Source organism: Grus americana, chromosome 4, assembly GCF_028858705.1.
Source record: "Grus americana isolate bGruAme1 chromosome 4, bGruAme1.mat, whole genome shotgun sequence".
Taxonomy (NCBI): domain Eukaryota; kingdom Metazoa; phylum Chordata; class Aves; order Gruiformes; family Gruidae; genus Grus; species Grus americana.
The window spans coordinates 69,450,950-69,465,781 of NC_072855.1; the positions used below are offsets into that span (position 1 = coordinate 69,450,950).

The window sequence follows — 14,832 nt, forward strand, 5'->3', positions numbered from 1 at the left end:
ACCGGCCAGTCAATTAAAAGGCATTTTAGTCATTACATGTGGCAAATTTAATGTTTATTTGTTCCTCTTAGTTCTAAATCTCTGTTTTACTGCACACGTGCCAAAATCTGCATTGATCCTCCCTGAAAAGTAGCGCCTTGAGCTTTTAGTTTGTTAACTTGGGGAGGGGAACAGTGATGAAGAGGCAAAAGCGTAAGAGGATTGAGTCATCATCACATTGGTTAATACGAACAATTACAAATACATATTCAAAGTGTAGCTTAAAGAAGATTTGTCAGTAAAAATATCAAAGTTACAGTCAGAAACAGAAGGAATAGGGAAGTTTAGAGTGAATTGGTACAGACCAGGAATAGTGAGGTCTAGCTGGAGGTTTCACTGTGATTCATGGAGCCATACTCAGATTTTTAATTCTCCATTTCTATTCTGATGCAGGCTACTAGTAGTCTCCTGCATTATTAATGAATAATAACATTTATAATTCAAATTAATTAGTAAACAGAGAAGTAAACCCATCCATATCATCGTTCAGATGTGGGAAGGTTACACTAACCTTGCAAGAGCAGCAAAGTGCAACTTGGGGAGTCTAACTTTCAAAAAAGGACTCAGTTATACTGGTGGTAATGTGAAGAGTGGCACGTAAAGGCAGCATTCACGTTAGGACTCCAGCCTTGTAGGGTTTTACACAACACTATTCCAAAAGATTTAGGATTTTGGTATAAGATGAGATGCAGTTGTTAAGTAAACAAATGGAGAAAAGGAGGGAAGAGAAATTGTATTAATAATACCAAATTATATAAAATACTATATCCTTTGGGTAGATAAAGTACTAAGTTATATATGCTAGTAGTAAGGAAATAGGTAACAGATTAGCTAGCCATCAGCTTACTGCTTTTGTCAGCTGACCAAGACCAGTATGATTTCTGAAGTTGTCCTTTATATCTTTGCAACACAGAACGGGAAAGTGTATTTTCTTTATCACAGGTGTGAAATGGGGGGGTAGATTTGTGAGCAGGTAGCGAACCTGTTGAAGTGAAAGCCATCAGCTGCTTGCTGATCACATAGGAAAAGGCAGGCCTTTTTTCTCATAAAACATAGGTGGTTCTGCTATAACTATGTCCCTGTAACAGATTCTGAGAAGCTCAGTAAATAAGATTTCCTTTCCCTTTTAAACTGTGTTCTAGAAGATGTATTCTCTAAACGGTGACTAATTTTTCATCTGCTTATGGGTCGCTGAGGACCTAAAAAGGAAAAGAGGTGTGCCTGCCATAGCGGGGAGGCACAGGTGTGAAGTGGGGCACGATGGCAGAAGTAAAGTACCTTTATCAGTGTACATTAGAATTTCGTCAGGTTAGATTTTGCAGCTGCGTTCTCTACTTTTTCTTTAAAGATGAACTGAAAGGCTTTGTTTCTTTATCTGTGCTGAACGCATGTATTAATTGTACACTACAGCTTGGCTTCCTGATACAATCTTATAAGCCATACGCAAACAAATGCGCCATTAGCTTTAAATGAACAAAATAGTCCTAACCATTATGATGTTGTGACTTGGGCTAAACAGTCCCTGCCTAAGTGCTGAGCCGAGACGGTTTTTGCTGTAAAAATACTGGCCGCAATCCAGAGGTTTTTCACTTTGGGTCCTAGCTTTGCAGCGGGAATTGGCGTGGGCGCTCGTTCACGAGACCAGCGTCTCCCGTGGGAAGGCCCGGCGGCGGGAGGAGCGGGTGCCACCGCTGCACCCTGCGCGTCCCTCCCGACGGGCGCCCGCACCCCGTGCAACGCCGCGGTGAAGTGGGAGGACGCGCGGCGCTGCCTCGCGTGGAAGTGGGGGGCCGGGGCAGCGGGGGAGGGCATACCCCGGCCCCTTTGTGCGCAGGGGACGGGTGGGCGGGCTGACACGCCCGGCCGGCAGTTGCCCGGGCGGCGGAGCCGAGGCTGGGCGAGGAGGCGCGGCGGGGGACGTGCGGGCGGGCAGCGCCCCGCCGGGAGATGCGGCTCCGGCACGGCCCGCTCCTGACGGTGCTGTGCCTCGGCGGCGCCTTCCCCCTGCTGTGGTACGCGGCGTGGCAGGGCAGCCAAGGTGAGAGCGGGCACCGGCCGCGGGGGGCGAGGCGAGGTCCCGTCCCGGCTGGCCGGGGCGCACAGGGCGGGCGGCTCGGGGGCACCTGCTGCCTGCCTCCCTCCCTCCCGCCGGGCCGTCGGGGCACCGCGGCGCTGGGCTCCCTTCACCCGACCGCGCCCGACGGCCGGGATCCGCCCGCCTGTAACGGCGGGGCGGCGGCACCGAGGGGAACGGGACCGTCCCGGCGAGCGGCAGCGGGGAGGTCGGGGCGCGGGAGGTGTCGGGTCGCCCCATCCCCTCCCGGAGCTCCGGCCCCCCGCGGAAGGAGAGCCGGTAACGGCTGCGCTGCCGGCGTGGGGCGCAGAGCCGGTGCTCAGCCTCCCGGGTCGGGGCGTTAGTCTGGGGCGGGGGGCTGCCCCGCAAACGCCCCCGCCAGCCCTCGGCTCGGCGCCCGCTTGGCTCTCACGGCAGCGGGAGCGCTGCGGAACCGGGCGCGCCTGGGAGGCTTGGCCCCGGTAGGGTTAAGGTTAAGGGTGCGGGTCTCGCCTGTTCCCCAGGGTCACGGCTTACGCGTGCCGAGTTACAAGCTTGTGTAACAGCTTACAAGGTTGGATCCTTGGGGCAAACCTCTCCGATTAAAAAAACCACCCCAAATCTGAGAAATAATTTAATAAAAGGTGCTATCAACTATTCCTGCATTAGGATGGAAAGAACAAATCTAAAGGTGATTGCCATAGCCGTCACTTTTTAAGTGTTCTTCTTTTGAACATTGCTCTGGGAGGACAAAGTAGCATTATCCATTCTGCAGTTGTATTTGTGCCTCATGTACAGTCGCTTTTCCATATGTATGTTTCCAGCACCGGAATGCGATGTTCAATCCAGAAAAAAAATACCTGAGGTTTTATATTTTGATTTCTAAATTGAAAATTACATAATATCTTTTTAATAGGTTATGTAGGTGGCGTGTGCTGGCTAGATCTACAGAAAGGCATGTCTAAGATTCTCTGAGCCTACATAGGAAAGACAAAACTGATGCTATTTTCTGACAAATCACTTAGAAGATCTCTCCAAATAGTACCTCTGAGGCCTGCAGACGTGGCTTCTTATGTGACTGGGGTGACAGAGACAGAGTGGATCTTTAAGTGCTTCCTGTGTGCACCTTTACAAAAGGTCTGGTCTTATCTGTGCAGAAGAATTAGAATAAGCCAATTTGTAATTTCTGGGATGAACACAGAGCTCTGACAAGCTGTTTGTTTATTTATATGAATTGTTTCTGTCACAAATAGAAGTGGTGGTTGAGATCTTGGCCCCGCAACGGGATATTGAGTGGAGTCAAGGCAGTGCCGATCCTCCCGCTTCTATCATTTCTTGTCAGCTCTATGGTTGATTATCTTACAGCACTTGTCACTTTGCTCAGTGGCAATCCTGCTAGGAGTGGGGAAGGAGAAACAGAAGTAAAAGCAGGGTGTGTCTTAAGAAACTAAGATCCGAGAGATGATAGACTGAAAGCGTTTGTCCCATCCGCAGTTACCACCCCTATCACCATGTTATCTTGTGACTTGGATTTTGTGACTCCTCGTTGCTGAAATTCTGTTTTCATTCTGCTTTCTTTTTGGCCTTTCTTTGCTGGCGTTCCATGCTGGGGTGTTCTGCTATGGGTTTTCTTTGTTGTTGTTAGGGTTTTTTTAAGGGGGGGGGGAGAGTGGTAATATGTATGTCGTGATATATATGTATATGTGTTGTTTTAACTTTTCCCTTTCCGCAGTTGTCTCCTTTTCCACAGTAAAGAGACTAATTCCTCTTGGGTGGTATCATTTTCCTGATTATTATTATTATTAGCACCTGTTTTCTTTACAAGCTTTTCACCATTACAAATGTAAATATGTAGCGTTCAGAGGCACATCCTCTCTTAAGCTTGGTAAATCTCACAAATATGTAAATAAAAGAGTTGATACTATAACTAAAGGAGGAGGTAACACCATGTGGTGAATGACTTTGCATTACGTTTATTTTGCTGGAAAGATAGTCTTTGCTCCTGAGTGGGGTTAGAAGACAGAAGCCTTCTACCCATCAAAAAAACCCCAGGAACAGCCCTATGCTGTTACCTTTTTCCACAGAGAGACGCATTGGGAGCAAACCCACTAATCCTCTATTGTTGTCACAGAGTATTTAAGAAGGTGGTTCAAAACTAATCCTTTTCTCTGCAAACGGGCAGATACCTCTGCTTAGATATTGTTAAACCTCTCTTCTTCCCTTCCGCACTGCTGAGCTTGCCTCTCCGTGGACATGCCTAGAGCACGGCAGGAGTCCCCACTTTTCTCACATCTCAAAGTACGATGTTTGTTTTCTTTCCTAATGCCCTTTTCACTTATCCCACCTGTTACTGAGAGGTCAAGTCCTGTCTCAGCTTGTCAGCTCCCATCTCTTCCACTTATTTGTCACATGTTCCTCTCTGGCTTGTTTTCTTCCATACATTTGTTAAATGTCCACAGTTTCCTTCTCTGCTTTGCCCATTAAAACAGGTAGGCTGCTCATCATCTTTGACTACAGCGTATCGCACTAAGCAGCAGTAGGCTGTAGTACTCCCTCCGGTTTCTATCTGGTTATTGTTTCTTGGATTGTAGTGATATTGGGATAGCAAATAATCTTTTTTTGTTTGTTGTACAACTAGGACAGGGCATACTAGCTCAAGACTAGTGGTCTTAAGAACTTCCATGATATGGAAAGTATATAATAGCCCTGTAAAATACTGTTCAGTTTGTCTGCAGTTTCAGACCCTTCAGCCTTTGAAGAGTAAATTGGGTATTGGTTCTGTCCCAATTTCTGTGCAAATGAAAATCAGTAGCTTAAGCCAGCAACCTTTAAACGCCTTATACTAAGGGGCTAGCTAGCTTGAGAGATTTGAGTTGAATCAATGACAGCAGTAAATTGGCTGTTTGGCTTGTAACTACTTGGTGCAGCCCGAGTGTTGACTTGCAGTTGTGAGATCTAACTTGAGTACGGGTAACTTGAACTGGCAGGGAAGATGCTCCTGCATCACTCGTGCACTTAAAAATGAAAGTTCAGAATCTACCAAAGTCGCTAGACTTCAGCTATTGTGGATAATGTTATATACATTTCAACTATCTTTACAAAGATGTTTTCATAGTCACTTTTTCCATTGCTTTATAAATATAAGCAGAGGTTTCATTTTAAATAGGTCGATATTTTTTGCGGTTAAAAAAGAAAAGAGATAAAAGTAATTACAGAGAAAATTGGTAATCACCAGATCTTCATCAAAGCCTGATACTGTCTAAACTTGCATGGTGATTCCTTCAACATCCTCTAGAGTGCTTGCAAACGCAGGCTGCTATTAGGAAGTAATCAGATGGACTGCTGTAGCAATACCTGTTCCACGTCCTGCATGGTTTTGCTGTGAGCTTTTTGGTCCCTCCCCAGGCCCCAAGCAAAACCCGTCTGAAGCAAACAGTTTGCATCTGGGGATAGGAAAGGCTGTTGTCAGGATGATGCAGATGTTCCTACTGTTGTGCAACTGAGTTACAGTCCACTTAATTCACCTGACCAGAAGTGTTTACTCTCATATAGATTTGTAGTTATGGAAAGTAGTATACAACTTAAAATATATAGGGATTTTCCCACACAGTTTTAGCTGCTGTTTTCCATGTAAATATTAATCAATGAGAAGTATTACAGGTATACAAAAATATGAAAGTAAATGTAAGGAGGTAGCAAATCTTGAAAAACAGCAAAAGAGAAGGCAAGAGCATATTATAAACTTGTTATGAACTTACATAAAGTTTCTCCAGAGGAAAGACTGTTCCTTTGGTGTCTTGGCTGAGCAGGAATGAATTTTTTTAGAAGTCACAGCAATGAGGTAAATCAGATCACCTCACATGGCAGCACTTCTTCATGTTGCTTGTAGGAGTTACAAGATTAGATCTCTTTGCTTTGTAACATATTGCTGCCTTTTTCACCTAAATTTGTGGGATCGTTTATTCAAGTAAATTAAAACTAAGCTATGTCTGGAAATAAGGAGAAAGTGATGCTAAAATACGATGTCACAAGGACCTACGCATGTTAATATATACGTGTTGATAAACTGGGGTTTCTTTAGTTATTCCTTTGAGGTGGGGTGAAGAAGAGAGAAACTGCACTTAGTTGCATTCACAGAAGTACACTTAGGGTTTATAAAATTGTTTAAGGTATTAGACTTTTCATTATTTCACAAAACTTTTTATCAGGAAAGGGGGTACAAAGGGTTAAAAAGGTATTTCTGATGAAAGTCTTTTTTTTTTTTATTTTTTAAAGCTGAAATATAGTAATCTACATGCTAGCCCAAACAGCTGATTACACATTTCTTTTATTTCCAGTAATCTGCCTACGGTGTGATGCTTTGCTTCGGCTGGCCAAGCCCCGCTCCTGCTGTGCTCCCAAGCGCAGGTCCCAGGAGATTCTGTCATTTGTGATGGAGTTCTTTGCAGGTTTCCTGCCCAGACCCCACTGGCACGTTCTGGCTCAAAGCTTCAATTAATAGTGGCAAACTGACAGATTTGATAAGGAGCCTTGAATTACACCATTCTCATTTCAGCCAATACAGCTTATCCAGATTTATGAACATGCAGAAGCCAATTTTCCTGCCTTCTCTAGGCCTGTTAGGCTGTGTTTAACCACCATTTTCCCCAGTTGACTCGTAGGCTACATCTTCCCTCCTTGCCTTCACGCATACGTTTCCTTCCAGTGGAACTGAGAGCGTACAGAGGTTATTGCCCATCCAGGTTTTGCCCCAACAGGCAGTCAGGCATGTGGCCGAAATGCACGGCATGGTGACGGAAGAGTTTCTCCAGCCCACTGGTTGCTTACTTAATTTCTTTGCGTAGTCCTGCATTTAGGTATTAAAAAAACACCCATACAACAACCTCAAATGAGACTTAAGACTTAGTATTTACTGATCCCAAATTTTATATCAAAATTCATATCCAAGACTTACAAAAGCTCTATAGTTTTACTGGCTCCTAAATGTGTAATTTACTGAACTAAGAGTCTGCTGCTTCTTGCAATTACTTCAGGTGGAATAGTGGCTGCCTTGTCCTCAAAAGTAGAGGAACTGAGTCATAAATCCTATAAAGATTCAGGTACAAAATGAGACTAGTTACTGTTGGGTTTCGTAGAGAAAGGGACAGGGAACATTTCAGACCTCTCTTTGTTTGCTGTGCAGTCTCTCATCACAACTTGTACTTAAACAAGTGTAAACATATGACCTTCACGCTTTCCTAATGTTGTACGCTGAGTCTCGATGAACAAAGTTTTATCCAGAAATATTTTAGTTAGTGGCTAGGCATTTAATTAAATGTGTGTATAAATGAGTGGTTGTTGCTACGTCAGGCAGAACAGTAAAAATTTCAAATACTAACCAGAACGAAGCAATAATCATTGCTTGAAGTGAATGAGTACTTTTTATTTATCTGATAAAGGCCATATTCAAATCAGAATTTTCCACTGCTATTAAGAACATATATCGTGTTATTAACATTACTATGCTAAAACCGAAATATACTAATTATGGGAAAACAGCATGCAATATCCGTTCAATTTATACATTTTTCCCCTTATTTTAATACTATTGCTGTCCTATATAGTGATGTTCTGACTGAATGTCTTAAGATCGCTTTTCACTACATTCTACTACAGGAAAAGACTCAGATCTAAAATGAGGATTGTTTACCAACATTTAAGAAAATATTATTAGAACTTAAGTTGTATTTTCTTTGAAACATGTTTGCTTATCTGTTTTCAGTTAGATACAGTATGTAAACGGTTCAGTAAAAAGTATTCTATGCCAAACTCAATAGCGAGTCCACGTTCATCACACAATTGAATGTGTTTTTCAAATTCAGTTATTAACTTTGATCTGCCTTTAAGTTTGTAAGGTGCTTGTTTGTTTTAATATGGAAAGCAATTCTGATTCTCTTCCTAGTGTATCCTCTAGGATATCCTCCACAGAGGAACCCTAACTTCCCCCTGCAAATTGCTGGCACACTGTTTTTCTGTGATGTCACTGGGTTAACGCGGTGTCGTCCCCCCCCGGCCACCACTGTCTGGAAGCTCCAGATGTGGATACTGTTAAAGACGAGTAGAGGCACTGGCAGAACACACTGCCGCCTGGTTCCTCTGCTTGCTTACACGCCTACGTAGAGAGCTATAAAAACGTGGGGAGAGAGTCCTCGCTGCACGTTAAGCCCCGTGCTTTGGCTTACCAAGCCTGCACGTTTGATACTGCTGCGTCACAGCTGGGCAAAGGTTTCAGCCAGCCGGCTGAGAATTGTGCCTGGCTGAAATTAATCTTTGCCTCCTCCTCGTAGCCTCCGCCATAGCAGTAGCCCTGCAGGCCAGTTGCCATCAGAGCAGGGACAGGACAGATGAGTGGAAACAATTAGAAGCTTCTTAACCTGCTCACTTAACCTTCCCTGTTCAGGTGTGTAAAATGAACCAACCTCAGCACTGACTGACTTCAGAGGCTCCTGCAGATTTAAGTTAGGCATTAAGACATGCTGTGGCCCTTGCACTCGAAGGTACCCCAGTTCTGACGAACGTTAAACATAATGGGTGAATGTACCCAGCGCAGGTGAAGCGGCTTCTGACTTTATGGTAGTTTTTCTTGGCTGTCTAACCCGTTGGGAGACACAAATAATTCTGTGCCTTAATCCTATAAACAAAATATTTAAAGATCATGCACAAATTCAGGAAGGTGTCCTTACCTGGAAAGGTGCTTAAATACCCTAAGACTTTAGCAAATTGTTGAATTTAAGTGTTTGCGTAAGAACTGGCTGTTCTGAACTAAGACAGAGGCATTGTTTGGGGGATTTTTTTTTTCCCCTCCTTACTCTGAGAGAACAAAATCTGAGCTTGCAAAGCATGTAACGAGATTGAGAAAGGTCTCTCTATTTTAGATCTGTTACAGGAAGATAACAAACCGCCACAGTTGTTAGTGCAGCGCATGCCTCAATGGTTTCATATGCTTCATTAACCTGAACAGCTAGCAGTGGTTCCAAGCATGGAGTATGACAAGATCTTTTGCAGTTAGTGTGCTTATAAGCACACTAACTTTCTTTTAAGGAGGGCAGTAACCAAAATTCAGTTTCTAAAAGAAAGCATCGTTAGATGCAATAAACAGTGTGGCTTGTAATCAAGAGATAGGAACAAGAGTCACTGCTAGACTTTGGGGTGTTTTCTTTCCTCTTTCTACCACTCCCAATTTTCCTTTTCTTTTTTCTTTGAATGCTAGAGATAGTGATGAATTGTTCCTCAGCTCTTAGATATTGCCAGAAATCAATTGTTAATAAAACTGGAAGCATTTATGATAATAGGAAGTTTGCATGCATGGAGCTAAGAGAAATAATCGACTTTCAGAATGAGTATTTGCTTTAGAGATTAGTATTGTTTCTAAACGGTTTCAGTTTCTGGTGCGGAAAGTTATATATAAATATATGTGTCTACTAGGAGATAACACAAGATTGCATTTAAAGCCATTTTAAGCATTGCCATCTCAGAATTACAGTAGCCATGAGTATATGTGACAACGCGTAGTAAAGAGTCAGAGGAAATGTTGTAGTAGAGCTGAAAATTCGTTGCAAAAGCTTTGAGCGCTATCGCTGAGTCCGGTTGGTTGTTGGGGTTTTTTTGTCCCCTGGCTTGTAGCCAGCGTAACCCCGTGGAAATTTCCTGGTGGGGTTTCCTTAGCCCAGCAGAGCGATTCCCCTTCAGCTCGCCAAGGGGAAAAGCAGCCTTTGCCTTCATTTACTTTGCGTAGTTTTGCCATAGGTCCTCATCTCCCTATTTTCCGGTTTTATCCTGACGCTCCCCGTTGGTGATAGAACCATTGGTGAACAAGGCGTTGCCAAGGCAGGCTGTGGCTGGGGACAGGCAGTGTTTCACCGTACAGCCGCAGCTCCTTTCTGCTGGCCCTCCTTGCCAGAGCGAGCTCTGTTTGTGAAAACGCCACGTCTGCTTCTTCCCAAGCAAGCTGTTGCAAGCAGCTGGTTTAGTTCTGCGTAGATCCTTAGAGACTTAAAGAGCAACGCTTTCCACACACGCACACCCCCCCAAAACCCATTTAAACTTAATGACCATTTAAATATTTAGAGTATTTAGCTTCATAACGCTTCCAATTTTATCTTCTTAGCTTGCTACAATTATATCAGTAATACTGGTCATGGCAGTGCCTTACTGCGCAGCAAAATACAAAAAGTTCAGTACTGCTTTCCAAACAACGCGTTTTTTGCCAAAGGTTTACTAACAGTTAATATTGCTCATTTACATATAGGCTCTAATAACACTTAGAACATTTCACTTCTGTTTCAAACTGTACACGTTTATAATAACAAAGTCATTCTTCGGTAAGGGTGAGTGAATACTGCATTGCTTTTGTCAAACCCTTGCTTCCCCAGCTGTCAAAATCGAATGAGATAAGCAATTGCTAAGAGTCTCGTTCTACTAACCGAACAGAGGCTTCAGTTCCGAAAGACTCAAACATGTGGTTTCCCTCTTCTGCCCTGAAGAAAGACATAAAGCCAATTACGAACGCCAGCTTCTTTGGGTGTGCTCAGTGATAGCCAACCTTTTATTTGCCAGAGGCATCTATGGTATTTTAGTAGGCTCACCTGTAAGTAAGCAAATAAAACTACAATTACTTGGCGCTTGCCAAAATGTCAGCCCGGGAGCGACACCGGTAGTTTTGAGTCACACTGACGCTGGATAGCTGCAGCAATTGTAAAGACAGGGACTCCAATGTTGTTATACATCTGCAATTTCTGTACTGATTCCTCCTATAATTTAGTTGTTGAGGGGAATTTTAGTTTGGTTTAGCAAAATCTTATGCTGTTACAGCACTGGAAATGTCAATGGAACAACACTTTCCAGCATTTAATTATGAAACACCTCCATTACAAAAGGATTGATTCCCTTTTCAGAAGCAGTAAGTTGCATCCTGTGATAACGTATATTAAGTTGCATCCTGTGCTAATGTGTATTTATTGTAAGATTGTGGTAAAACCTCCACTTTTTCTTGGCTCTTGATGCTATCTAACTCCTAATAAAGGCAACTGGAATTAAAGGTGCACATCCATTACTGTATCTTTAGTTTATACCTCTGAATTTGTCTTGGAATTGCAAGATAAATCTCCACTGTGTTTCCACGTATTGATGCTCTATTTGGAATCACTTTCTTGCTATGAAAACTGTACGATTAATGTCTGTCAGTCACCTAAATCAGTTTAAACCTTCTGTTTCCTTTTTATTTATATACATTCTAAAGCAAAAAGCTAAAGGTTGGATTATGGCATTGGAAACACAGCTGCAAAAGAAAAGCATAAACCAGGAAAGTGTATTCCTACACGGCAGTTGCTGAAAGGCTTTTTCCTTGGGTGCTCCAATAATTTAGCTCATTTGGGGTTCTAGCTCTGTGGCCTGATGTCTCATGACAGATTTGTATTGGAAATCTATTTTAACCTTTCCCCTGAAGTTGTTAAAAGATGGACTCTCCATCTGTTTCTTCATTTGACCTTCTGTTTATTTATTTATTCATTCTCTGATTTTTTAGGGGTTTTTTTTTTAGGGGAGCCTACTTCAGTAAAGTAGGACTTTCATGTTGTACGCAGCTGAATAATCCAGTTTTCCCCTCCCTTCAACAACGCTAAATTTACATTCACAGCTGCGTACTACGGAATACTCCTAGATATGAACGCCTTTCTTACAAGTTGAAACATTTTTAAGACTGTTAGAAAATTTTAGGAAGCATTCATTTTATGGGCATTTTACTAAACGAACTTTAAATTTTTAATGAGACCCATAATAATAATACTGATCACATGTTTACTTCTTTTTTCTAGCTACTTTCTTCCGAGAAGTTTTAAACTTTGGGGTCTTCCAGTCATACATTTATTAATTAAATTAAGGACTTGTGTTTACTGCAAATACAAAAACCTGTTTATCTAAAATGCAAATTAATTCCAGTTTGAAATTCCTCTGCAAGTCCTCACAAATTTGTAGTACCTTTGCATTTTGCTCTTAGTCTCTTTTACAGGCTAGAATCCCTGGGAATTCACTTTTGCTGGGAGACAATGGTGGGTCCCACAAAATGAGTCCTGCCAAGGATGGGACTCAGCCCAGTCCACAAATAGAACGGGAGAAGTGTCTAAATAACAGTATTTAACTAAAAAAACCCCTAAACCCAACAATAAAAAAGCCGCATTATAAAACATTTTTAAATGAGGTAGAAGCGCCCTCCTGCCCTCTACTTTCTTTACTTCCTATTGCAAAGTGAGTGACGTTATGGAAGTGTTGCCTTATATTAATTTTAATAAGCCTAACAATCTTTATTCACGTGGCAGTGAGGCAGTGGAGGCACCGACAGGTACGAGTCTCGTATCTCATCTGTGATGAGAACTTCTGACGGTATTTGCTGCTGAGGAAAGTGGATCTTTTGTAAACATCACATTGACGGTATTTGAGAATACTGTGCAGAACGGCAGAGGTGTCTGATAACCATGTCTGAGGGTACAGTGTTTCTAATATCGATATGATTGTAGAGTATTTCATCAAAGGCGGGCTACATATTATGAAGGTATCCTTCAATCCAGAGCACAGTTTTAGTTGTTGTCTAATTAAATACATCCACGAGTTCAAATAACCATCTTTACTAATAGTTCCTAATATAGTCCAGGCACTTTTTAACTCATAGATGAAGACCGAATACCTTAAGATCTGTATTTTACTCTTAATAGTGTTTTATACAAAAGGCAAGCCATTATGTAATTACACTCTTCAACGCGATAAAGGTCAGCAGGATTTGTCACTTAGTGAAAAATGCTGTTGGCTTTACTGGGTGGCACCTTCCCCTGCAACTCGTAGTCTTTCACCAACTTTTTCCTTATTATGGATGTCATATTCTTATTCTTGTCTTCAATTGCAAGCCTTTACCCAGCTGTGCTCCCAAAACTCTTCTTCTTAATACTCTCCCAGATTTCTTCATTCTATGAATAAACTTTGAGTGGCCTATTTTATTATTGTTTACACACTTCTGGTCACGTCTTCTAGACTGTCTCCTATTCTTAAATTTTCTCTTTATTCCCCTCTTTGAAAAGAAATTACATTCTCGTTGCAGGAAATGACTTAGACATGTACCAAAGCCAGCTTCTGGAACTTCGGCAAAGACTACTGTATGCTGAAAAGGAAAATAAAAAAAGATCGCATGAATTGAGCAGTGCCCTAGATGAAATCAAACGTGTAGTTGCGAGAAGAATGAACTCGACAAGAAATCATACAGGTTTGTGTGTATAAAAATGTACTGTGTTAATGCTTCGAAGTTTTGCGTGCTCGTGTTTCTTTATTACTGATGTGGGGAGAAAAATCATTGATTTGATTATATTAGCATTAGGTAGAAGCTTCTACTTTAAAAAAAGGGTGGGGAAGTAACCTGTAACCCCTCTTTATATAGGATTGGTTAGTAACTAAACAAGTAAGGAGAGGAAAAAAAAAAAAAGGGGGATACAATAAACTGCGGTGGTGTCAGCGTGGCAAAGGTGTACATATTGCTGACAGAATTTGTTACAGTGCTTATCCCTCTCTTGCTGCCAATTACAGAGCACTGAATAAGCTATTTTTACCAGCTTTTATTATGCCATTACACCCTGATAAATATTAGGGCTTGGCTACCCTGGAAGGCAGGTACACACCTCCTCAGATGTTCCATAGTCCTGGTCCCCCTCCTGTCCAGGTGGAGTGACTTTTGGGGGGGACGTTTTGGCCATGGGTACTCTGCCATCCTGCCAGTGGACCCCAGGCACCGCGGTGCACGTGGTGGGTGCGCAGTCTCATCTCAGCAGGCAGATCACATACAGCTGGGTGCTGGCCTGAACCCAGGAGTTGAGAAGCCCCATGAGGACTTGCTGGCTCGATACAGCCTAAGAATGTTCCCTCTAGAATTTAGTTTTATCTTGCAAGTAGTTCGTTAATAATCCCAAGGAAATGTGGACGCTAATTAAAACCTTTGGGGGGGTTTCTCTGTTTGCTTTTTTTTTTTTTTTTTTTTTTTTAGAGGGACACCAACATACAATTAAGTTTACTCTAGTGATCTGGCTTCTTCCCATTGTTTAATTAAACTTCTTACTTATTTAAAAAATATATTAGATCCTTGCCTTACAGACGGGTGTACATCCCCATCTATCTGCACGCTGTAGCTGCATACAATAAATGAGACAGTTTGTTTCTGTCCCCTAAAAGAAACGATGTAGTAGTGCTGGATCTGCCTTCCTCCCTGTTCAGACTGGAAGAGCTCCTTCCCCGGGGAGAGAAGGAAACCTAGAAGGGGCATCTCTGCGCTGGAGGCGTTCCACAACACATCCCAACTTCTCAAGGAGTCTGGATGCTACTGAAAACTACTTTTTAAAAAGCCATATTTGCATTCGGCGCAGCGGGCTGGTGTCAGATTAAATTAGGGAATTAAGCAGGACTGTTAGAGGGGAAGAAGGAGCAAGGTGCATTCCTGCTTTGTGTAGTCACCTTTGTTTCTTATCCTGTTCTTCCCTGGCTGCTCTTGTCCGTTTATTCCATATTAATTCAGTGGGACTGTTCAGATGCGTATAAACAAATGCTTGAGTGTTGGCGGGGTTGTGGCCTTACACGCTTTAGAACAGAGCCCATGTTGTCAGCCCCCAGTAGCCCCACATATGGGGGACAGAGTTACTGCCTAAGGCACGTGATAGCAGTAGAGGAGCCTG

General features: G+C 42.7%; 1 protein-coding gene across 1 annotated transcript in view; it reads left to right on the forward strand.

Moving 5' to 3' along the window:
• Positions 1-1,913: 1,913 nt before the first annotated feature.
• MGAT4D (MGAT4 family member D) overlaps positions 1,914-14,832 on the forward strand; it is a 37,129-nt gene continuing 24,210 nt past the window's right edge. Inside the window, exons 1-2 of the mRNA XM_054824290.1 lie at positions 1,914-2,077; positions 13,218-13,379. Coding sequence (XP_054680265.1) covers positions 1,987-2,077; positions 13,218-13,379 — 253 coding nt within the window. The 5' untranslated portion in view covers positions 1,914-1,986. The remainder of the gene's footprint in view (positions 2,078-13,217; positions 13,380-14,832) is intronic.